Consider the following 26,805-nt stretch of genomic DNA (forward strand, 5'->3'; position numbering starts at 1 on the left):
TTCATCTGATCTTCCCCAAACTTGCAGATAATGTGTGTGGACATAATATCTCGGCCAGATTCAATAACCAGCCAATTCGCTCTAGGCAGTCTTGGATTATGTCCCTTGAATTACTTGAAATCTGCGAATTTAGCCTTGGCCGCTCTCTAAGTCAAACAGTTTTCATCCGATCTTCTCCAAACTTGCTGACAATATTTGTGGGCATAATATCTCGGCCAAGTTCAATAACCAGCCAATTTGCTCCAGGCACTCTTGGATTATGGCCCTTGAATTAGGCCAAGTTCAATGACGGGCGTATTTTGGTGACAGTTTGGCACTCTTGTTTCTATTGTGAAGTGGCTTTCTAGTGGTTTGTAACCGTGAAGTAGCAAAATATTGGCCTCAATTTAGATAGAGTGAAAATAGCATGAAAAAAAAGCCCTTCTCAATGCTGTGCTATATTTGTGTCAAAGGGTGAGAATTATGTGCAGTCAGTCATTGGCTTGAACCGGGGACCTTGGCTTATACGGCAAGTGATCTGCCCACCAGGCCACATATTCTCACCTTTTTAAGTAGTCCAGTACTTTGCTGTGGCATACTCTGCAACTATACTTAAATTCGGACTCAGATTTCTTATAAAATGGGATAGAGAACGAGGTGAACATGATCTCGCAGTACATTATCATGGCCCCACGTTGGGCGTCAAATTTCACAAGGTGAGAAAAATGTGCAGTTTGCTCAGTGTTTGGACCCGGAACCTCTACCTTACAGGGCAAGTACTGTATCAACCGAGCTAACCAATTGCCATCACACGTTCTTACCATTTTACGTAAATTAATAGTATTGTTCAGATTAAAATTTGTGTTTTTCAAGTAAAATTGTTTACAGTTTGGTTTGTAAGTGTTTTTATTTCTAAGTTATCTCGTATCATTCAGAGTTGGGAATTTTAGGACAATTTGAAAACATGTTTGGTTTATTTAAATGTAAATATAATTACATCAATTGATTATATTTTTATTATTATGCCAGATTTATAGAGCGCCCTTTTCATGGTAAACATCTTCAAAGGCGCTTTACATATAGCAAACGCAGCCACACAGGGCGCGAAATTCATCCTCTACTAGTACAGACACAGAGCGATCTGACCAGAGGGACAGAGTGAGATAAAGCCCCCAGAATGGATAGAGAGAAATCTTTTTAGATACAGGCCTGTCCGACTAACTTAGCCTAGCTCTTTGGGAATAGACAGTCTGGTTCTTTAATGTGCCCGGTGTATAGCACCGATACACTCGAAGCCGTCTTTCCTGGGAAGAACCAGTACAGGCCTCTTGGTTAGGTGGGACACACCCAGGAGCGTCTCAGAAATTTCCAGTGCCTGGACTGGGATTCGATCACCGGACCTCTGGATTGACAGTCAAGCGTGTTACCACTAGACCACCGGCCCACCTATAATATAATATAAATACTCACTTCTTCCTCATCACTCTGAACTTCTTCCTCACTTCTTCTGCATCACTACACACTTCTTCCTCATCACTCTGAACTACTTTCTCATCACTCTGAACTTCTCCCATAATCACTGAACTTCTCCCATAATCACTGAACTTCTCCCATTACTTCTTTTTAGTCACACTTCACTTCTGCCTCACCATTCCCCATTTCTCTCATTACTTCCCATTTCTCGCTCATCTTTCCTTACTTTGTTTTTCCTAACTCCTTTCCCAAATACTTGCCCCTAGTAAGTAAATCATAATGGTGTACAGCTAAATGTGACATGGAGTCCTTTTGTGATTTACATGTAACTAAAGTTGAACGAGAATCCTGAAGACATAAAATTTTGTTGTTTCACTTATAAGATGTTCATAATGTTATGAATATTTTTGTTTGATTCTAGGCTATACACGAAGGACAGGCAGAGGTAAAGTGGTTTACTGCTTTGAATCAAGTTGCTTTTTGCCATTTAGAAATGTTAAATGGATGGTGAATAGTTTTCAGTTTCCATCTCCCAGCATGATATTTAAATACACCTGGTACAAAATGAAAAGAAATACGTATTAATGATTAAAACTGAGGACTAGAAATATTTATTATTTATTTCTGAAACTGAATTAGAACACAATCGTATTTCATAATATTGTGGAGTTAGATCATTCAGAAGAACATTTAGTTGCAAAATCATTACTTTTATTGTTATTTGTTTTCAAGTTTATAGTCAATTTATAATATATAATTTATGTCTTTCTAAAATTTACTTTGGAGAGACATACTGATTTTGGTCTGGTTTTTCATCTGTCTGTCTGTTTTTGTCATGATGAATCAAGGTGAAAGGTGAGGTCAAAGGTCAGATAGGCGGCATTTCATGTCCACTCTTTATGTTTTTACTTCTTTGTAGGATTTAAAATGACTTTGCAGAAATGTTAATGAGGTGACACCTGTTAAAGGATTTTCAAATAACTGGGCAAAATTCAACACCATTCACACATTCATTGAAATGAAGTGGTATATGGAGACATATGCTTTCTAAAGCAGATTCTAATTGGAATTTGTGAATCTATTTTCTAGTTGTTCTTAATCTCTTCAGAAATGTACGATAAAAAAAAAACTTCCATTTTTAGGAAAATTTTGATATATAAATAGCAGGACATCGGCCTTTTAATTTAGAGTGATAAATGGACTTCTTATAGTCATCTATAAGTTAAAGGCAATTTAACTTTGTAAGAGTTTGAATTTCTCTAAATGTAAATTACTGGTACATGTATACAATCAGGGCTTTTTCTGGACATTTTGGGAAAAAGGCCCCTGTGCTTTTTGGGAATTTTCGACTCGCGAATACTGCCATATTGGGAAATATATGTATTGGTTAAACATCCAAATTAGGAAAGTATTTCCATGAAAATCAGTCTTTTTTTTTTCCTTACGTATATTTCTGTGATTTCTACTGCTAATATTCATAAAAGGAAACTGCTTTATATTCAAATTTAAGCTGATAATTCAATAAAATCTGCAATACAATGGTTGCACCACTATAATTTGCAACAAAATAGGTTGTTTTTTTTCTTTGACTTTGATTGGGAATTTTTGAACAGCTATTGGGATTGTAGGACATTTGCATGAAAAAATGAATTACTGGACATTTGCCCCCCAGTTAAAATGACAAACAGGACATTTGCCCCCCACTGCTTATTTTTAGTATGGACATTTGCCCCCCAATATTTTTGTCCTATATACCAGTAGATATGATTGTGTATTATTTTGTTTTATTGTCAAAATTACTCAAAAAGGCAATTTTCTGTCCTAAAAACTATTTTATTGATAAAAATTTGATGAATATGTTAATTGCATCCAGGTGTTAAGGTAAATAATAGCCTATTATTGAGTTATAAAAGAGCTCATAACAACATAATATTTTTTAATTTGTGCAATGTTTTTAACACTCAAACTTGTGAATTTGGCAATTATGTACTAAAAAAATGTAAAAAACAAAGACATTTTTATCTGCAATATGATAATTATTTTCTAATAAGTTCATAAACAATCACTGGGGGACAAAAATATTGGGGGGCAAAGGTCTGTTTTAGAAATAAGCACTGGGGGGCAAATGTCCTAGCTACCATTTAAACTGGGGGGCAAATGTCCAGCTGTTTACTTTTTTATTGGGGGGCAAATGTCCGGATCCCTGGGAAAAAATATGCATATTTGCCATTGGGAATGGGCCGAATATCGGCCCTGTGGGACACACTGAAAAAGCCCTGACAATCATGTATTCAAAAAGTCCTGTTTAGACAACTTGGCCATGATAAATGGAAAAATATATTACTTTGTTAATGTTTGTGTAAATAAAAAAGTTATCTAAAAAATAAGAAAAAATAATTGGGTGCACCAGAGTGCCCATGTTACACATAATAACAAGCTGCAGTAATAAGTGATTTATTAGGATAGCAGTGTAATTATTTTAAGCTGTATTTTGTTTAAGACTTGATGTAAAGGATGATCTGAGTTGATAACTTAAGTTTCCCCAGACTTAGTGATACTAACAGTATCTAACTCTCAAAGATATATAGGATGTGTGCAGTTAGAATATTTGCAGTTTTTTAATCCCCAGACTATTTGGAGTGTTCCTGCAGTTACTAGGTTGGCTTTCTCCTTAGAAAAATTCAAGCAAGACATCAGTACTGTTTTGAAATTATTTGTGTCACTGTAACTTTGTATGTACTATGTCTGTTTTTAATGTTCCTGCTTTAACAATGGCTTTGCTGGATGGAAAGGTATATATATATATGTGTGTGTACTATGGCTAGAACCTCCTACCCAGCTTGCACTTCTATATAAATTCATTCCAGAAGGTGATGGGGTGATTAAAAATCTTAATAAAAGGGCAAAGCGCGAAAGTGGGGGAGTTATTGTGTATTATAAAGAATGTTACAAAAACTATCTAGAGCTTATTAGTTTAGATGCTAGAGGTATAATATGGTTTAAAATTGATAAAAAGTTTACTCATGCCCAATCTGACGCATATTTTTGTGTGAGCTACATACCGCCTGAAAATTCTGCTATGTATAGAAATGAAAATTCAATGTTATATGAGTTCGATTTTTTCGAGCATATTAATACTGAAATTCGTAAATATAGTGACCTTGGTACTGTGTTCTGGGTTGGTGACCTAAATTCTCGCACAGGCGACTTGCCGGATTATGTATTGAATTTAAATCTTGACCGTTATGTTGATATCCCATTGTCTGGTATTCAGACGTCTAGTTTACCTGTGAGACGTAATCATGATCAACAGGTCAACAATTTTGGCTTACACTTGTTAAATATTTGTAAAGAAAACGATATATGTATTATTAATGGACGCAAGGATGATGGAAAATGTTCTTTTCATTCTATATTGAGAAATAACCCGGTTTCTAGTTTAGTTGATTATGTAATCACGAGCTATGAGGGTTATCAAGATATAACAGATTTTTGTGTTCTTGAGTTAACAGAATTCTCGGACCACTGTCCTATTGTTTTTGCATTAAAAAATTGTATTGAATATACCACAAAATGATTCGGTTGAATATGACAAAATCTTTTGGGATATATCCAAAAAGGATTCTTTTATAGAACAAGTAGATAATAATTCTGTATTGTTTGATAGAATAAATAGCAGATTGTTATCTGGAGAATATGATATTGACCAGTGTATGAGTGAGTTTTCAAATTTGGTTCATGATATCTCTTACAGATGTTTTGCAAGAACTGCTAATAGCCGTCCGAAACCAAAAAAGAAAAAATCGCCTTGGTTTGATGAACAATGCAGACGAGCAAAGTCTAACTTTTTTGCAGCTAAACGTCAGTATATGTCAAATAGGTCTGAAGAAAATAAAGTGCAGTTTTTGAATTCAAAACATGTATAATTATAGTGCAGTTAAACGTAAAGCTAAATCAGTCTTTTATAATAAAGAGAAAATTAAACTGTCAGATATGAGCAAAACGTCTCCTCGTAAATTTTGGAAATATATTAAGAAATTTAAAAACAATAGTAATACTACTAATAACGTTAAAATCGAGGACTTTGTTTCTCATTTTTCGAACATTTCAAATGAATCACAAGGTCAATTTGATATTAACGATCATAATGTGTCACGTGATGTAACTGTAAATGTTGATCAGTTAGATAGATCAATATCTGTAGAAGAAATAGAAAAAACAATATCTATGTTAAAACGTTATAAAAGCTGTGATTATGAAAACAATGTATCTGATTTCTTTATTGATACAAAATGTTATATAGCACCTTATTTATGTACCATGTTTAATTACATATTTGAAAACTGTATTTATCCAAATTCATGGGTAAAGGGTGTGATTGTACCTATTTATAAAAAAGGTGATGCAAATAATCCCTGCAATTATAGAGGAATCACACTGGTAAACGTTATAGGTAAAATTTTTTCACTGTTACTGAGAAATCGCATAAACGCATGGTGCGAATCAGAAAATGTTTTTAATGAGTCGCAGTTTGGATTTCGTGATGGACGCTCTACTGCTGATGCTATTTTTTTGTTGCATACTATTATTCAAAAAGTTTTGTCTAAACGTTCTAAGCTTTGGTGTGTTTTTCATCGATTATCAACGGGCTTTTGATACCGTTAATCATGATGCATTATGGGTAAAATTACTCCAAACTGGAATTAGCTGTAAAATGGTCAGTATGATTAAATGTATTTATAATGTTGTTCAGTCTTGTGTGAAATTGACAAATACTGTAGAGTTGTCCAAATTTTTCGATGTTACTATCGGTTTGAAACAGGGGAGCCATTATCTCCCCTTTTATTCATACTTTTTATAAATGATATTACTGATAACTTACATATTAATTTGTTAACAGACAGGGATTTTGATATGTTAACAATGTTTATGATATTATTTGCTGATGATATTGTACTGTTTACCACTGATCCTAAAAGCCTGCAGGCACAAATTGATAGCGTTTATCAGTATTCACAAAAGTGGGGCTTGAAAATCAATGTTGATAAAACGAAAGTATGTGTTTTTGAAAAGCGTAAACAAAATGTCTATCCTGATTTTGTCATAAATGGTGAAAAAATTGAGATCGTAGATAATTTCATATACTTAGGTGTAAAATTCACATACACTGGTAATATGTCAGGCGCTGTAAAAGCTCTACATGATCAAGCCCTAAGAGCCTATCATAACCTTTTGTCATTGTTTGATAAAGTTAATTTTGATATTAAAACTAAACTCTCATTGTTTGACAAAATGGTGGTACCAATATTGATGTACGGTTCAGAAGTATGGGGGATTTATAATAGTACCAGTTTTAAATGTGTGGATAAACTTCATGTCAGATTTTGTAAATATATACTTGGTGTTAAACATCAAACTCCAAACAGTGCTGTTCTTGGTGAATTGGGTAGATTTCCGTTATCAGTAATTTGCAGGGAAAGATCAATAAAATACTGGCTGAAACTTATGAAAAATAGGGACTCGCCTTCTTTTAAGATGTATAATGACCTATGCCAGCATGTACAAACAAATTGTTGGGCAACTAGAATTCATTCTGTGATTGATCATTTAGGTTTTAGTAACATAAGACTTAATTTTGATAGAACTGTAAATTACTTCCCAACTATACAGCGCAGAATCCGTGACCAGCATATCCAAGAATGGAGAGAAACCATACATAACATGCCAAAACTAAACTACTATTGTAAATATAAAAATGATTTTGTTTTTGAAGATTATCTCTGTAATATTACAAATGATGACTTGAGAAAATATTTCTCTAGATTAAGATTGTCATCTCATAACCTTTGTATAGAAAGTGGCAGATATAATGGTACAGTAAGAGAAAATAGACTATGTATATTGTGCAATCAAAAGGCAGTTGAATCGGAATATCATTTTATGTTATGTTGTGACAAATTCAGAACAGTTCGTAGAAAATACTTTAGAAGCATATCTTGGCCTTGTATACAGAAATTTAACTCGCTTATGTCTACAAAAAGTAAAGGTTTGCAGATAAAAATATCTAAATATATTAAAGACTGCATGTTAATAAGAAAAAATGCCCTGAAAAACTTAGCTGTTTCTTAAATGTATATTGTAATAATGTGTATACAGCCATGTATTAAGTATCCATTATGATTTGTGTATGTATATGTGTCTTTGCCATAGTATGTTTTTGTTTGTAAATGGCCAAAGGCAAATTGTTTGCTGATTATGCCAATAAACTTGAAACTTGAAACTTAATGCAATTATATAGATTGCCTCTGGCAAGTATAAAACCATTAATTGTTGACCTGACACAAAAGATCAATAATGTAATTAGGCATATGAGAAAGTCTCCCTTAGTTATTGATCAGAAACCTTTTTCGATTTCAGGAGTGACCTTTGACCTAAATAACAACAGGGTTTATGTTCTTGTCATAGGCACAAGTAATTATCTTAAGAAGACCAAAGCATTCTTCAGTTGTTGACTAGAAAACTTAGGGTCAGTTTGGCCATGATACTTGCCTGACCCATCTCAAAACACAAAAGGGATCATCTACTGACCATTTGCAACCTATCTATAAAAATGATGATCTTAGGGTCACCCTGTTCCACTTTCTGATTTATAAACCATTTCTAAGCCAATTATGCCTGTTAATATGGTGAATTTTGTAAAGGAACCTAAACTTTGAAATGGTTTCCAATCAATAAATATTTAAGCCTACAGACCTGATTGGATGATTGACAGTGGTCTACAGACCTGACTGGATGATTGACAGTGGCCTACAGACCTGATTGGATGATTGACAGCGGCCTACAGACCTGACTGGATGATTGACAGTGGTCTACAGACCTAACTGGATGATTAACAGCGGCCTACAGACCTGACTGGATGATTGACAGTGGTCTACAGACCTGACTGGATGATTGACAGTGGTCTACAGACCTGACTGGATGATTAACAGCGGCCTACAGACCTGACTGGATGATTGACAGTGACCTACAGACCTGATTGGATGATTGACAGTGGTCTGCAGACCTGACTGGATGATTGACAGCGGCCCACAGACCTGACTGGATGATTGACAGTGACCTACAGACCTGACTGGATGATTGACAGTGGTCTACAGACCTAACTGGATGATTAACAGTGGCCTACAGACCTGATAGGATGATTGACAGTGGCCTACAGACCTGATTGGATGATTGACAGTGGTGACATGATGAACTCTTGTGTTTTGGGTGCAAGGCGATTTGTTATTAAAAGTCGCATTGATTCTTAGCTTGAAATTAGTTCAGTAACAGTAAAATCAGTGACTCGAGAATTCTGAGCTGATGTATGAACCTCTTTAGTCCCCCTTCCAGTCCAAAGACTGGTTTGGGGGACTATATGATTCAAATTTTCCATAATATTATGTTTAACAAGGGATTTAAAGGCATGTCATGTGCAACACCCAGCTCAGTGGTCAAGATGACACTTGGAGATCAAAATTTAACACATAGTCTATTTTGTGTCCCCTCTGTAACACTTCCATCCACCAAGGAATTTTAATGTTATGTGGCACAAATGCTCTCTATAATGTTCCCATGTAATTCTGGGACAATCATTTGGGTGTGGAAAGGTTTGGGACCACTGTCTTACCATTGCCTGACATGGTTTCACTGTATCTCAGTGATTCCAGCAGGTAAAGTTTTAATTTCATACCTCGTATTTTGATGTATATAAGATATGAAAACAAAATTTTTAGTCCTGTTTGGCCTGCTATACTGTATTGATGCAATGTAAAACCAAAAACAAATAAAAATCGAATCATAATAAGATGAAGTGTCATGTGAAACCCAGACCTCAAACTTAAAGGTCAAGGTTGTACTTTGAAGATTCTAGGTCAGTTTTTTTGTCCAGTATGTTTCTTTTTATACACCCGTCTCTGAAAGAGCGGAGCGTATTATGTGAATACCCTTGGCGGCGGCAGCGGATGGGCGGTCGGTGTCCAAAGCATGTCCGCTCTCTAAGTCGAACAGTTTTCATCGGATCTTCATCAAACTTGCTGACAATGTTTGTGGGCATAATATCTCGGCCAGATTCGATAACCAGCCAAATCGTCTTTGGCACTCTTGAATTATGGCCCTTGAATTACTCAAAAAACAGCGAATTTAGCCTTGTCCGCTGTCTAAGTCAAATAGTTTTCATCTGATCTTCACCAAATTTGCTGACAATGTTTGTGGGCACAATATCTCGGCCAAGTTTGATAACCAGCCAAATTGCCCCAGCCACTCTTGGATTATGGCCCTTGAATTACTCGAAAAACTGCGAATTTAGCCTTGTGCGCTCTCTGAGTTCAACAGTTTCCATCCAATCTTCACCAGACTTGCTGACAATTTTTGTGGGCATAATATCTCGGCCAAGTTCGATAACCAGCCAAATCGTCCTAGGTACTGTTGGGTTATGGCCCTTGAATTACTCAAAAAACTGTAAATTCAGCCTTGTCTGCACTCTTAAGTCGGACAGTTTTCATTCGATCTTCACCAGGCTTGCTGACAATATTTGTGGGCATAATATCTTGGCCAAGTATGATGACCACCTAAATCGGCCCAGGCACTCTTGGATTATGCCCCTTGTGATTAAGTTTTGTGAAAGTCTTGCACTCTTGTTCATGAATGCATGGATATTCAAATAACTTTGCATGAACATTCAACATAATGTTGGTATATTTTCTCCAGAGTTAGTTCCCTTCAATATGATGAAGCATTTCATCACATTTTTAAGTGTATTTTCACACCAGTATAAAATGAAATGTAAATTAAAAATATTTTTCATGTTAATTAAAGTAATAGTATATTTTCAGGCCTTCAAATTCAAACCCAAATATTTTGTATTATAACATAATTTTCATATAATATAATATTTAGCATAACATTTTATGTCATTGACAGATAAAGACTGCAGTTGAGATAATAAGAAACTTAGAATTAAATGGGAAGATTTTATGTTATGTTAAGAACACATGTTTTTTAGTAAAACATAATTATTCCGTAACATAATAGCATTTTGATTCTTTCTTACATAGATTTAAACACAGTCTCTCATTTTCAGGAGAATTTAGATACAGTTTAGTTTAACGTAAAATATTTATTGTGGTATCTTTTCAGTTTGCTACTCCGTATGCTGCTCCATATGGTGCACCATCCTATAACTATGAAAAGCACACTGGTGTGTATACATTTACTCAATTCTTTATAATGTGCTGCATCTTTGAGCATGTACAAATGAGATAATCAGTATATTTGATATTTACTTTTTCCTCTTGTTTGTTACTGTTGATAATTTCTTATGAACTCGAACATGAAGACATCATATTAGACAATGTTGTGAAATTTTATATTACCAATTAACTCCCTTTATATATATGTAATTTTGTGCAGTCACTGAAATTCCGAAAGAAATCTGTACTGTTGGGCAGTTATGAATGTCACCTATTAGAATACAATTTTATCTTGTTTAAAAAGCATTACAGGACTTGATTTTGACATGGGAAATCGGTGAAGAACCAGTATGTTGTCTGCAGTTTAATATATTGCAAACACTTGCATTTAGATTACAGTCACTCATTTAACTTGTTAGTACTCAAATATAAGGAACTATGGATTAGTAATTTATAAATACAAAGTAAAAAGTTGCCCAAGTAAAAAATATAGATAAAAGGAAACAGCTTGAATTTTAAATGGAGATATTTCATTGTAGGTAGTAAAAGACTGTATTTACATATTACAGAGTTATATTTTGCAGGGGACCCGCGTCAGGACATGGAGTATGAGAGACAGTTCCAGACAACACAGTCCACATTTATTGTTCCTGACGTTATCAAGAACTTCCTGACTTACTTTAGGAAATGTGTCAAGGAACAAAATGTTTATGGTATTCAGGATGCCTATGAGAATGGGTAATAACGTCATCACAGTTGTCTTAAAACAAATTTTAAAAATATCAGACTTTTGTTAGCACTTTAATACTGCAGTTCAGAGAATAGAAAAACTTTTTATGCCCTAGTTTATACTAACTGATTTTGTTTCAAGTGTGTGGAGATTCATTGAAGCTTAGTGAAATCATTCTTGATTCTGCTTCCTGGAAAAACTAGTACTGATCCCATATGAGAAGGCATGAATGTGATCCAAGTTCACACATACAGTAGGCTAACTCATTACCTGCTAGACCAGTGCTGCCATGTCTTACACATTTCATTTCGATTTAATTTAAATGTATCGATGATTCATGACACACATCTGAACATACTGACTGTAAATTTTTTTAGCTTGTCTGATTTTTGAAAAAAATCTATGAAGTATTGTTGTCACTTGATTGTCAGCATTGATTAAAAATTTTGTTTAGGTCCACCTTTTCTCAGAAACTATAAGAACTACAGTTTTGAACCTTTGCACCCTTATTTATCATCATTAGGGAACTGTGTAGGCCAAGAACCATAACTCTGATAAAAATGATACACATTTTGTCAGAGTTATGGCCCTTGAAAATTTGAGTTTCTTGGTTAAATTTTTTGTTTAGGTCCACCTTTTCTCAAAAACTAGTTACATCCTTGAAACTTTGCACACTTGTTTATAATCATTTGGGGACTCTGTAGGTCAAGAACCATAACTCTTAACCAGCATTTTGTCAGAATTATGGCCCTTTTTGTACCTAAAAAAAAATTGAATTTCTTGTTTAAATTTTTTGTTTAGGTCATATTTTCTCAAAAACTATAAGAGCTACAGCTTTGAACTTAGCACACCTGTTTATCATCATTAGGGGACTATGTAGGCCAAGAACCATAACTCTAACCTGCATTTTGTCATAATTATGACCCTTTTTGTATTTAGAAAATCTGAACTATAACTCTTTTCTTACATATTGTCCAGCACTTGCAGACGAGCGATGGCACCTGCAGGCGGTGCTCTTGTTGAATTTCTTGAGCTTCTAAGAAAACACATCAACTTTAAATGGAGACATACAATATATTTATAGCAAACCTACATGCTGTAGTAAACCTGAGGATTTTGAAACATCAAGAAAGTTGTAATATTTTTTCAGATTTAGCAAACTAACAGAAAGATTTTTCAAGACCAATCCATGGCCAGATGCAGAAGTAGTTGCACCGATCGTGCAACATGGTAACAGTTTCTTACTTCAAAGCCTTATCTTAAGTTCCTTAAAGGCACTGACCCCCAGATTTGGCTAAAAAATGATCATTCTTTAAAATTGAAGTTTGGTGATATTATGAACATTAGAATACAAGTTTTTAGCTCGACTATTCGAAGAATAAGTAGAGCTACCCTACTCACCACGGCGTCGGCATCACACCTTGGTTAAGATTTTCGTACCAGTTCATATTTTGACAAAGTCTTTTGAGATAAAGCTTCGAAACTTTCAACACTTGTTTACCATCACCATGTCCAGTTATAGGCAAGAGTACATAACTCCATCAAGGATTTTGGATGAATTATGGCCCCTTTTGACTTAAAAATCTCGGTTAAGTTTTTCGTACCAGTTCATATTTTGTGTAAAGTGTTTGACATATGGCTTTGAAACTTTTATCACTTGTTCAGTATAATAGTCTCTATCTGTAGGAAAGAGTACATAACTCTGTCATCTGTTTTGGCTGAATTATGGCCCTTTTTGGACTTGGAAATTTTTTCTGTTTTCATACAAGTCCATGTTTTGTCAAAACTATTTGACATATTGCTTTTAAACTTTAAACACTTGTTTATCATCATGATTTCAATCTGTAGGCAAGAGTACATGACTCTGACAACTATTTTGGCTGAATTATAGATATTTATAATTAAGGCAGTTTACCTTGTAAAGCATTACAAACGCTTTTTAATTTTCAGTGTAAAAATTACTAAAAACAACTAATTCTCATGTGTTTCCATAACATATAATCATATTAGTCTATCAGTAATTAAGTTTCAAAGCTTTCTTAACAAATATAGCATTAATTTACTAATACCTGAAAACTTAGTTTTTTTGTTGTGGTACGATCTGGAGGCCAGTACCTTTAAGATTACATTTTGATGTAAAGTGATATTTTCTGCATTATCTGTACTGATTGAATAGAACCTTTATTACTCTTGTCTTAAGGGATAAAAGTTATATCTATCATAGTATAGTATAGTGTAGTATAGAGGATACCTCCCAAGAGCAAACACCACTAGAATGGCAGGGTTTGTGTTCATCAAAGTTCTTCTGGTCTTTTCAGCAGTGTCTGCTTCAGACAGGTGCATTATATTCATTATTTAGATGATTTAAGTGTGTGTTTATTTTCTTGTAGATCCTGTTTTCCTGAATTTGTACAAGGAGCTGTACTACAGACACATATATGCTAGGGTCTCTGTAAGTAATATACTTATATAATTCTGCATTTGATAATCATTTTAACCAGAAGTCTGCCAATATGATGAAAGAATGTGTTTCTTTGTTAGCTCACTTGAACTTTGTTCACGGTGAGCTATCAGTATAGGCGAATGGTCTATCTTCTTACCTCATAGTCCTGCGTCCTGCCTCAACATTTTTACTTAATTGTCTCCTCTGAAACCATTGGCCATAGACCTGTAATAAGTTTGTTCAAATTGTTCCCCTTGACCTTTTAGGGGTCAGTGGAGACTGTAGACTGGCAACTAGTGCTAACTATGGATTAGATATTGATTTAAAGAGTCATGTAATGAATTTATATGATGATGATGGTAATGTATATTATATCCAAATTCAGTTTTAAAATTGGTATAGGCAGATATTACATTTATACATAAAAGTACATTTACAAATGGTTTTACCTGGCCCCTTTTAAATGGAGCCAAAGCTATAAATAGAAAAACTTCAAACAACTTCTTCTCATGAACCATTTGATTGATCTTCACCAATCTTGGTCTGTAGCATGATTGTATAGATCTCTGTCAAGTTTTTTCAAATGGTGCTACGTGGTCCCATTAATGGCCATCTGAGATAAAAACAGAAAAAAAAACCCAACATTTAAACAACTTCTCTTCTTAACCACTTGATGGATCTTTACCAAACAGCATCTGAAGCATCCATGGATAGACCTTACTTTTGTTCAAATGGTTCTTCGTCCTTTTTAGGGACTGCCAGAGCTAGATACAGAACATTTAAGCAACCTCTTCCCATGAACCTCTTGATTGACCAAACTTTATGTGTAGCATCTTTGGTTGGACTTCGCTGAAGTTTGTTCAATGGCTATGCATTTCTAGGGTGGTATTAAACAGCAAAAAATAGGAAACACTTTAAATAGTTTTTTTAATGAATTGTGTGATGGATTTTGACCAGATTTAGTCAGAAGCAAGGTGAAAGGTCTAAGTTCTTCTCTGATGAGCAAAGTGTTTGACAGAATGTTTATATATCACACTTCAAAGCTCTTGCCCCAGTGTGGGTTTGAAACCTCTTATAGTGTGAAGAATTCTTCATGTGAGGAAGCCATCAAGTTGGCTTACAGAAAGTCAGTGGTCTTCATCCACCATCAGAAGCTAGAAAAGTCACCACATGGCCTAAATTGTGTTTGTTTGACTCTTAACACAATTGGGTCTCTTGTATCTTAAATAAATTATTTTCATAAATTGTTCAATCAGAGAATCAACAGAAACTTACAAAGAAAACTTTTAAGCTCTGGTGGTACATCGGTTAAAATAGAAATGTCATAGCGAAAATGTTTGAGACATGATGTATTTTATATGCATGGCATGGTTGATTTGGTGTAAATTAAGTATAAAAGTAATTATCTGTTTCAGTCTGGACCCACCTTGGATCAGCAGTTTGAGTCATACTACAACTATTGTAACCTGTTCAACTATATACTCAGTGAGTCTTTGTGATATATTATCTTCTCTGTGCTTAGTTCAAGTTAATTATAATATTTATATAGTAGACATATTGAGACATCATTCCTGTATGCGTACCCATAGAAATGATGTATTTATCACATCTGAACAAATCCAGCTTTGACTCATGGTGGCAGCTGTGTCTGAGTGAATGAATTGCCCTTCACTGCTGTAGGTTTGAAACCATGCTCTTGGTAAATAATTATTTCCTGTTAGAAAGCCATCCAGCTAGTATAGAGGAGGTTGGTGGTTTGACCCAGGTGCACATCAGTGCCAGAAATAATGCACAAAGCTGCTTCCGGGGTCTTCCTCCACCATCTAAAGCTTCAAGGCACCATGTGACCTGTTATTGTGTCGGTGTGATGGTAAACCTGGTAGACTGTCTTTATCTTTATTTATTTCTCCTGAAAGCATCGCATTTATTCCTTAAAGTACTGTTTTGCCTTGTCAGAAATTACCCAAAGAATTTAACAAATATGACAAAACATACATCTGTTAAGGGTTCTGTGTGCTGTACAAATAGATTGATAGGAATGACTATATATATTCCAGATGCAGATGAGCCAGTAGGCTTGCAGTTACCAAACCAGTGGCTGTGGGACATTATAGATGAATTCATCTACCAGGTAAAGATAATTACTATCTGTGAATGCAATAACAAAAACTGTTACTGTGTTTGGGCCTCTGTGGCAGAGTGGTTAAGGTTGCTGTCCACTTGCACTGACCGCTGTGGATTTGAAGTCTTGTTTGGGGTGTAGAATTCATGGTAAATAACCGTCCAGTTTGTTTACAGGTCAGTGGTTCTATGCAGGTGATTGCCTGCCTGAAAGAATGCTTGGAGGAACCTCCAAAAGCTGCACAGTTGCCACCATTTGACCTAAATTTGTGTTAATTATGTCTCCCACACAACTGTGGTGGGAGACATATCGATTTACTCCTGTCAGTCTGTCCGTGTGTCTGTCTGTCACAAATCTTGTCCGCACTCTAAGTTGAACATTTCCCATGCAATCTTCACCAAACTTGAACAAAATGTGTTTGCCAATAAGTCCTCGGCCAAGTTCAATAACTAGCCAATTTGGAATTATGGCCCTTGAATTACTGAACCGAGTGGCCCTTGACTCATAAAACCAAAAATTACTGAACAGAGTGGCCCTTGAATCACTAAACCAAAACTTACTGAACCGAGTGGCCCTAAAATTACTGAACCAAAACTTACTCCTGAAGTGTACTTTTCTGAACCAAAACACTCCTGAAGTGTACTTTTTTTAGCTCACCTGTCACAAAGTGACAAGGTAAGCTTTTGTGATCGCGCGGTGTCCGTCGTCCGTCCGTGCGTGCATCCGTAAACTTTTGCTTGTGACCACTCTAGAGGTCACATTTTTCATGGGATCTTTGGTCAGAATGTTCATCTTGATGATATCTAGGTCAAGTTCGAAACTGGGTCACGTGCCATCAAAAACTAGGTCAGTAGGTCTAAAAATAGAAAAACCTTGTGACCTCTCTAGAGGCCATATATTTCACAAGATCTTCATGAAAATTGGTCAGAATGTACACCTTGATGATATCTAGGTCAAGTTGGAAACTGGGTCACGTGCCGTCAAAAACTAGGTCAGTAGGTCAAATAATAGAAAAACCTTGTGACCTCTCTAAAGGCCATATTTTTCATGGGATCTGTATGAAAGTTGGTCTGAATGTTCATCTTGATGATATCTAGGTCAAGTTTGAAACTGGGTCACGTGCGGTCAGAAACTAGGTCAGTAGGTATAAAAATAGAAAAACCTTGTGACCTCTCTAGAGGCCATATATTTCATGAGATCTTCATGAAAATTGGTCAGAATGTTTACCTTGATGATATCTAGGTCAACTTCAAAAGTGGGTCACATGCCTTCAAAAACAAGGTCAGTAGGTCAAATAATAGAAAAACCTTGCGACCTCTCTAGAGGCCATATTTTTCATGGGATCTGTATGAAAGCTGGTCTGAATGGTCATCTTGATGATATCTAGGTAAAGTTCGAAAGTGGGTCACGTGCCTTCAAAAACTAGGTCAGTAGGTCAAATAATAGAAAAACCTTGTGGCCTCTCTAAAGGCCATATTTTTCATGGGATCTGTATGAAAATTGGTCTGAATGTTCATCTTGATGATATCTAGGTCAAGTTAGAAACAGGGTCATGTGCGGTCAAAAACTAGGTCAGTAGGTCTAAAAATAGAAAACCTTGTGACCTCTCTAGAGGCCATACTTGTGAATGGATCTCCATAAAAATTGGTCAGAATGTTCACCTTGATGATATCTAGGTCAAGTTTGAAACTGGGTCACGTGCCTTAAAAAACTAGGTCAGTAGGTCAAATAATAAAAAAAACCTTGTGACCTCTCTAGAGGCCATACTTTTCATGGGATCTGTATGAAAGTTGGTCTAATTGTTCATCTTGATAATATCTAGGTCAAGTTTGAAACTGGGTCAACTGGGGTCAAAAACTAGGTCATGGGTCATAGGTCAGTAGGTCTAAAATTATTAAAATCTTTTGACCTCTCTAGAGGCCATATTTTTCAATGGATCTTCATGAAAATTGATCTGAATGTTCACCTTGATGATATCTAGGTCAGTTTCGAAACTGGGTCAAAAACTAGGCCAGTAGGGATAAAAATGGAAAAACCTTGTGACCTCTCTAGAGGCCATATTTTTCATGAGATCTTCATGAAAATTAGTGAGAATGTTCACCTTGATGATATCTAGGGAAAGTTCAAAACAGGGTCACATACCTTTGAAAACTAGGTCAATAGATCAAATAATAGAAAAACCTTGTGACCTGTCTAGAGACCATATTTTTCAATGGATCTTCATGAAAATTGGTCAGAATTTTTATCTTGATAATATCTAGGTCAAGTTCAAAACTCGGTCACATGAGCTCAAAAACTAGGTCACTGTGTCAGATAAAAGAAAAAACGTCATACTCAAAACTGGGTCATGTGGGAAAAGGTGAGCAATTCAGGACCATCATGGTCCTCTTGTTCACTATTCAAATGATTAGGCAGTTGTGGGAGACATACGCTTTTCTCAAAAGCAGCTCTAGTTTGCTTTTGAGATCAACAAAAACAAAACAAAATCTTGCTGTTTTTAGCTCACCTGTCAAAAAGTGACAAGGTGAGCGTTTGTGATTGCGCAGCGTCCGTCGTCCGTCCGTCCGTGCATAAATTTTTGCTTGTGACCACTCTAGAGGTCACATTTTTCATGGGATCTTTTGAAAATTGGTCAGAATGTTCACCATGATGATATCTAGGTCAAGACAAAACTGGGTCACGTGCGGTCCAAAACTAGGTCAGTACATCTAAAAATAGAAAAACCTTGTGACCTCCCTAGAGGCCATACTTTTCAATGAATCTTCATGAAAGTTAGTCAGAATGTTCAACTTGATGATATCTAGGTCAAATTTGAAACTGGGTCGCGTGCCTTCAAAAACTAGGTCAGTAGGTCAAATAATAAAAAAAAACCTTGTGACCTCTCTAGAGGCCATATTTTTTCATGGGATCTGTTTGAAAGCTGGTCTGAATGTTCATCTTGATGATATCTAGGTCAAGTTCGAAACTGGGTCACGTGCTTTCAAAACTAGGTCAGTAGGTCTAAAAATAGAAAAACTTTGTGACCTCTCTAGAGGCCATACTTTTCAATGGATCTTCATGAAAGTTAGAATGTTCACCTTGATGATATCTAGGTCAGGTTCGAAACTGGGTCACGTGCCTTCAAAAACTAAGTCAGTAGGTCAAATAATAGAAAAACCTTTTGACCTCTCTAAAGGCAATATTTTTCAATGGATCTGCATGAAAATTGGTCAGAAGTTTTATCTTGATGATATCTAGGTCAAGTTCAAAACTGGGTCACATGAGCTCAAAAACTAGGTCACTATGTCAAATAATAGAAAAAACGATGTCATACTCAGTTCAAAACTGGGTCACCTGGGGACAGGTTAGCGATTCAGGACCATCATGTTCCTCTTGTTTCAAATTTTGTTTTGGTCAAGTGGATATTGTTGTGAGATAGATTTGGTAGACTTCTATTTGAATACCTTTTCTTGTTTATGCTATATGCTGTCAGTTTAAACATGAAGGTTTCTATTTTTGATGAAAAATCCCCTCAACATCAATAGAGTTCTAAATATGATTATCTCTTGCTGAAGGCAGAGGGATATTGTTTTGGCATTGTCTGTCCAGCTGTTCATATGTCTGTGTGTGCATCTGTCCATCCGAAATTGAAAATGCTTATAATTAAAAAAGTATTTTAGCTAGAATCACCAAATCTCACATAATTATTAGTTAACCAATGATCTTTGCTTACATTTAGTATTAAACCCTTGAATCTCCCCATAGATTTGGTAAAAATAGGGATTTTTGACTGTATCTAGGTAACCTATTGATTGATCTTCATGCAACTTTACAGTTACAACAGAGTTTTTGCCCATTAATTGTTTCAAAATTCATAAATTTCCACAAAACAAAGTAACCCATTGATGGATCTTGAAACTTAATACAAATATAGATCACTATAAGGCAGTTTTCCCCTTGATTGGGTAACCAATAGGAACCAACATGAAACCATGGCACAATCCTATTATACATAGCTTGTGTATACCTGGAAATTGAATATCTTTCAAAATACTCATTAACAAAAACAACCTATTTGGCAGGGGATATAAATTCACTGAATTTTTGCTTCAAGTTGGTGCATTTTAAATTTATTTGAAGGCATTCCCTTCGTTTATTTTCAGTTCCAATCATTCAGTATCTATAGATGTAAGATTGGCAAGAAACTGCCTGAGGAAATTGATGTCCTCAGAAACAACCCTAAGGTATGTACATGCTTACCTGTATCAACACCTTGCAAACAAACCTTTAAGAAATAATATTAACTTACTTGATGAACTGCCTTTATATAATTTGAAAGGGACTTTCTTCTCCTTTTGCAACAATAAAGTCAAGTTCACTTGGAGATATATAGTTACATACTAATATAGGTAACTGAATAAAATGATGTCTCGACAATCTGCCATCTATGTTAGTCCTACCTTTTGCAGTAGTTTGTCTTTTGACACGGCCAGTTATATACTGAATATGTATTTTAGATCTGGAATGTGCACAGTGTTCTAAATGTGCTTCACTCTCTGGTGGAGAAGTCCAACATTAACAGACAGCTTGAAGTATATGCCAGTGGTGGTAAGCAGGTTTAATTTTCCTAATAAAGTATGGCTGATTAACATTTACCAGTTTCACACCATGTTTTTATACTCCTTCAGTACAACTGAAATATAGAAAATGAAAATTCATTTGTTGAACCAGCCTGCCAGCTGAAGAGCAAGAGCACAGATCTATGCATCATGAAGTTGTGTGTTATATCTCCAGGTGAGATGTATGTTCTCCATCTTTATTTGATGGAGTATTTTGTCAGAAATCATTCATCCTGTACTTCTGGTTCAGTTGGAGAAGTTGGCAAATATTTGCAGACAACACGGTAAGTACTAGAATGCAGGTGCACAGGTTAGGTTAAATAACTGAAATACTGTTGAAAAGTAGTGCTAAACCTCAAACAAACATCTTTTAAATGGAAGTTTCTTACATCTATGTCTGTTGAATAAATTATTAGGAAGCTCACAGTCAGATAGTAACAGTTGAGTTCTTTTGTTCCTAGTTTTACTGTCCACTAGTAGTTACAATAACACGCTGTTAACAGAGAACCACCATGTTTTTACCTATTTTACACTAACACAATTGTTAAATTTGATATTACAGGAGATCCAGACAGTGTATCGGGAGAGTTTGGTCAGCAGTCACTGTATAAGATGTTGGGATACTTCAGTCTGATTGGCCTGCTCAGACTCCACTCTCTACTCGGAGACTACTACCAGGCCCTCAAAGTGCTTGAAAATATCGACTTCAACAAAAAGGTCTTTATATAACATCTTATAAATAACTTTTATTTAATCAATATTTTAAAAGAAACTGTTTAAATGTTCTTAACTCTAATTATTAATTTTACATTCACTTTTCCAGATTATAAGGTAGATTGCATGGTTGGCAGTTTCACAGAAAAAAAAATGTCAATTTTAGCATTTTGTGTTTTTCTTATGGCAGGTTCAGGTAAGGCTGAAAGCATGTCAGTTTAAAAAAGAACTATGAATTAAATAAAGTTTTGTCATGCTTATGAACAAAATTAAAACCATAAAATGGACAATAGAAGAAGATGAAACATACACCAGCTGGTAGAAATATATATCAAACAGCACTCTGACAAGAAATGATAAGCTGCAAAATCTAATATACCATCTGTAAGAAAGATGTCTTCTGTTCTTATATCAATTGAAAAACCATAATCAGTTTAAATGTTATTCACGTTTTACAGAACATGTATTCCCGTGTACCAGCCTGCCAGATCACGACGTTCTACTATGTTGGTTTTGCATATATGATGATGCGACGATACCAGGATGCAATACGTACATTCTCTAACATATTACTGTACATACAGCGGACAAAACAGATGTTTCAGACCAGAGTACAGATGTATGATCAGGTAAAAGTCTGTTTTAAAAAATATTGTTTTTGCATTTGTTTATATAACTTAATTTAATACACTGTCATGCTATGCTACCCTGAAATGCTACCTTTCAAATTGTTGGCAGCTGTCGAATTAAATATGTCTATATTTCTTATAAATTTCTGATAGCTATAGACTTTGGAATGTTACTTCTTTTTGTGAAAGATGACATGTTATGTATATTCTGTGTAATTTAGATCACCAAGATGAATGACAAGATGTACACCTTACTGGCAATATGTCTCGTACTTCATCCAATCAGAATTGATGAAAGTGTTCACTCACAGTTGCGTGAAAAATTTGCTGATAAAATGCTGCGAATGTCTAAGGCGTAAGTACAGCGAAATTATTTATTGCAACTTCATATAAGTGTAGAGATTTTCAGTTATAGTGAAAAGCAGTGGTCATTTCTTACATACATTTATACTTTAAAATCATTTAATTTTGTGGGCATGAAATTTCGTGGTTTTGGTCAAAATGGCAATTTTGTGGGGATATGAATTCGTGGATTTCAACTTTTGAACTTAAAAAGAATTTGGGAATTTTACTTGTTCTTTGGGATTTAATTTCGCAGATTGACTCAACCACTAAAATTAGTCCCCCACAAATATTAATGATTTCACAGTATTTGTATTTTGGTTAAACACAGTTGTTACATAAACAGGTCATACATGTTTTGGTTTCAAGTCACTCCTATAACTAAGGCTAATGCTGTTTTAATGTTTGAGGTATTATTTCAAACACAGATGTGTACCAAGGCAGTGCAGATGCTGAATACCTTCTTCACATAAAAGAATTTGAGACATGGTGAGGTTTGAACCCAGTAATAAGTTGCACATAAATCAGTCTCAAGTGCTTAACCACTGAGTTTCTACCAATAATATTTAATAATATCAGTGGCCATTTATATATGGCATTTTTGTGATGACTTCCCACACTCACTTCGAAATTTGGCTATGAAAGAATTGTGTTTATGTTACAGTGACCTTCAGGAATTTGAACAGAATTTCTCATTTGCTTGCCCGAAATTTCTGTCTCCAGTACCACCTAACTATGACACTGTGCAGATGCTGAACTTTCATAAGGTATGTTAAATAATTAAAAGTTATTCTAAATTATGTCTCTTTGTATGTGGTGAGATATATTGATTTTGTGCTGTCTGTCGGTCCATCCATCAGTCTCAGAAGTTTGTCCAGATTACTTCTCTGTAACTACTGGTTGGATTTCATCTAAACTTATTAGAAAGATTAAGTGCCATGGCTAGTTTCTCATATCATCAGTATTTTAGGGCTGAATGATTGTTGCCAGAGTTAATGCCCCTTGTAAGACATTTTTGTTGAGTCTGCTTGCGGATGCGAAGACATAGTTGTCCAAATGGCTGTTCGGTGTATGTGCGTCCGTCTGTCTGGATTTGTTTGTCCAGACTATAACTTTGACATGCATGAGCAATCTTGTTTATATTTGGCGTGAATGTTAACCTCAGTGAGATGGAGTGTCATGCACAAACTCCAGGTTCCTATTTCAAAGATCAAGGTCATAGTTGGAGGTCAAAGGTCATGTCAGATCTGGTCTGGCCGATAACATTGACATGCATTGATACATACATTCAAAGGTCAAGGTCATAGTTGGAGGTCAAAGGTCATGTCAGATCTTGTCTGGCCGATAACATTGACATGCATTGAGGAATCTTGTTTATATTTGGCATGAATGTTAACCTCAGTGAGATGAAATGTTATGCGCAAACCCTAGGTTCCTATCTCAAAGGTCAAGGTCACAGTTGGAGGTCAAAGGTCATGTCAGATCTTATCCGGCCCATAACTTTGACATGCATTGAGGAATCTTGTATCTTGTTTGTATTTGCATGAATGTTTAACTCAATGAGACTGACTCTGAAAGGTCAAGGTCACAGTTATGGGTCAAAAGGTGGGCTCGACATGTTTTAATTCCCTGCCACGAGTGATGGAGGGTTATAGGAATGGTCTCTACCGTCTGTCCATAACAGTTGTCTCCATATAACTTAAACCCCTTGAAGGATTTTCATGAAACTTGGGTCATATGATCACCTCATCAAGACGATATGCAAACTTATGAGTCAGCCATGTCGGCTCAAAGTCGAGGTCAAGGTCACAACTCAAGGTCAAAGGTTTGAGCCTTCCATTTTGTGTCTGATAACCCCTTGAAGATTTTCATGAAACTTTGGTCAAATGATCCAAGACAGTGTGCAGAACTCATGAGTCAGCCATGTTGGCTCAAGGTCAAGGTCACAACTCGAGGTCAAAGGTTAGAGCCTTCCATTCTGTGTTCGCTCTGTATCTCCTAAACCCCTTGAAAGATTTTCATGAAACTTTGGTCAAATGATCACCTCACCAAGATGATATGCAGAACTCACGAGTCAGCTCAAGGTCAAGGTCACGACTCAAGGTCAAAGGTTTGAGCCTTCCATTTTGTGTCCGCTCTGTATCTCCTAAATCCTTTAAAGGATTTAAATATGACTTGGCTGTAATATTCCCCATATCAAGACGATGTGCAGACTTTAAAATTCACCCATGCCAGCTCAAGGTCAAGGTCACAACTCAAATGTTTAATGCTTCCACCCAATACCATCAACCCTTTCACTATCCATAACAGAGGCGAGGGATATAGCTGTCTTCCAGACTGCCTTGTTATTCAAGCCAAGAACAACACACAACCAAAGCAGAGCATAAAGTTGCTATTTATGATTTTTATCTCCTAATTTTAGAGAGCTCTTTGTATGTTGTGTGTGATGTGTGGGAGTGGGGTGTTCATGAACAGATCTTTAAGAAAGTCTTCTTTCAAAAACCATTGATCATGTTATGAATACAGATAACTGTTTGATTTAACAGTTAGATTGACTAAGTTTTATTTTTTCATTTCAGGAACCATTCATGCTACAGTGTAAGGTCTTCATTGAAGAAGTGGCCCAGCAGATTCTTATACCAACTATAAGAAGGTAAACACACAATAGGATTTCTCTTGAAGTGACTTCGCGTTCTGATTTTCATACCCTGCACTAAGCTTGGTATCATATCATCCTTTTTATACGCCCAAAGGGACGTATTATGCCTGTGTTCGTCCGTCTGTTAGCAATTTTGTGTCCACTCTAACTCTTAAACCCCTTAAAGGATTTCGAAGAAACTTGACATAAATGTTCACCACATCAAAACAACGTGCAGAGCACATGTTTTGGAAGGTTCATTTCAAGGTCAAGGTCAGAGGGGTCAAGGGTCATATGACTGTTTCGTGTCTGCTCTGTAACTCTTGAACTGCTTGAAGGATTTCGAAAGAACTTAACATAAATTATCACCACATTAAGACGATGTGCAGAGTGCATGTTTTGGATGGCTTGCTTCAAGGTCAAGGTCACACTTGGGTGTCAAAGGTCATACCTTTGGGCGTATATTGCTCCACATTGTCGTGCTCTTGTTTGGATCACATTTTCATGCAATAAAAGCTTTAATCTCATCTTTCACATGTAGATAATAATTAATAAGACAAGATCTTGGCTTTTCTAGAATATTTACTGAATTCAAACAAAGTGTACCATTTACTAAGACATGTTGTAATATGTTTTCAGCTACCTGAAACTGTACACAACTCTGCCTATACAGAAGTTGGCAATATTTATGGACATGGTAAGTTACAGATTTTTTCCTTGGCCAAAAGTTATAACAATTTTTCTATTTCTCACAAATGAAATCAACAGAAATGTCATATTTATGAAGATTAAAAATTAGTTACTTCTATGCATGGTCTGTTATCTATCAGAAGTATACTTCATTTATTTTATGTTCATGAGGGAAATTAACTTAAAAGTTTAATATGTCCAAATTGTTCCAGGTACAGTCTATCTATTTTAAGGGTCATTTTCAATTAATTATGTCTCCCACCACACAGTGGTGTGGGAGACATATAGATTTACTCCAGTCTGTGTGTGTGTCTGTCACAAAGCTTGTCCGCACTCAAAGTCGAACATTTCTCATCCGATTTTCACCAAACTTGAACAAAATGTGTTTGACCATAAGACCTCGGCCAAGTTCGATAACTAGCCAAATCGGTCCAGGCGTCTTGGAGTTCTGGCCCTTAAATTACCAAAATCGGTCTTTTTACTCTTGTCCGCACTCTAATTTGAATATTTCTCATCCAATCTTCACCAAACTTAAACAAAACTTGTTTGACCATGAGAGCTCGGCCAAGTTCGATAACTAGCCAAATCGGTCCAGGCATTTTGGAGTTACGGCCCTTGAATTATCGAAAAATTGGCCTTTTTACTCATGTCTGCACTCTTAATCGAACATTTCTCAATCGATCTTCACCAAACTTGAACAAAATGTGTTTGAACATGACACCTCGGCCAAGTTCGATAACTAGCCAAATTGGTCCAGCATTTTGGAGTTACGACCCTTGAATTATCGAAAAATCGGCCTTTTTACTCTTGTCCGCACTCTAAGTCGAACATTTCTCATCCGATCTTCATCAAACTTGAACAAAATGTGTTTGACCATGAGACCTCGGCCAAGTTCGATAACCAGCCAAATCGGTCCAGGCATTTTAGAGTTATGGCCCTTGAATTACAGAAAAAATCCGTCTGTTTACTCTTGTCCGCTCTCTAAGTCGAACATTTCTCATCCGATCTTCACCAAACTTGAACAAAATGTGTTTGGCCATAAGACCTTACCCAAGTTAGATAACTAGCCAAATCCGCCCAGGCACTTTTGATTTATGGCCCTTGAATTACTGATTGGATCCACTCATCCAGACCATCTAATTGGATCCACTCGTCTAAAACATCTAGAGAAACTAACATTTTTCATCATCTAAGGGGCAGTTGTGGGAGACATGCGCTTT

The 26,805-nt window shown here is 35.8% G+C and overlaps 1 protein-coding gene across 2 annotated transcripts in view; it reads left to right on the top strand.

Moving 5' to 3' along the window:
- The window catches only part of LOC123564504 (eukaryotic translation initiation factor 3 subunit L-like), a 42,676-nt gene that overhangs the window by 9,870 nt on the left and 6,001 nt on the right, over positions 1 to 26,805 (top strand). The window contains exons 2-16 of one of the 2 annotated variants that reach the window (XM_045358143.2): positions 1,874 to 1,897; positions 10,627 to 10,687; positions 11,264 to 11,417; positions 12,560 to 12,639; positions 13,800 to 13,861; positions 15,268 to 15,337; positions 15,910 to 15,983; positions 20,117 to 20,197; positions 20,471 to 20,561; positions 21,135 to 21,289; positions 21,745 to 21,915; positions 22,137 to 22,270; positions 22,922 to 23,024; positions 24,837 to 24,910; positions 25,535 to 25,592. In XM_045358143.2, coding sequence (XP_045214078.1) covers positions 1,874 to 1,897; positions 10,627 to 10,687; positions 11,264 to 11,417; positions 12,560 to 12,639; positions 13,800 to 13,861; positions 15,268 to 15,337; positions 15,910 to 15,983; positions 20,117 to 20,197; positions 20,471 to 20,561; positions 21,135 to 21,289; positions 21,745 to 21,915; positions 22,137 to 22,270; positions 22,922 to 23,024; positions 24,837 to 24,910; positions 25,535 to 25,592 — 1,392 coding nt within the window. The remainder of the gene's footprint in view (positions 1 to 1,873; positions 1,898 to 10,626; positions 10,688 to 11,263; positions 11,418 to 12,559; positions 12,640 to 13,799; positions 13,862 to 15,267; positions 15,338 to 15,909; positions 15,984 to 20,116; positions 20,198 to 20,470; positions 20,562 to 21,134; positions 21,290 to 21,744; positions 21,916 to 22,136; positions 22,271 to 22,921; positions 23,025 to 24,836; positions 24,911 to 25,534; positions 25,593 to 26,805) is intronic. The other variant, XM_045358144.2, reaches the window with a different exon arrangement.

This window comes from Mercenaria mercenaria, chromosome 2 (genome assembly GCF_021730395.1).
Source record: "Mercenaria mercenaria strain notata chromosome 2, MADL_Memer_1, whole genome shotgun sequence".
NCBI classification, from domain to species: domain Eukaryota; kingdom Metazoa; phylum Mollusca; class Bivalvia; order Venerida; family Veneridae; genus Mercenaria; species Mercenaria mercenaria.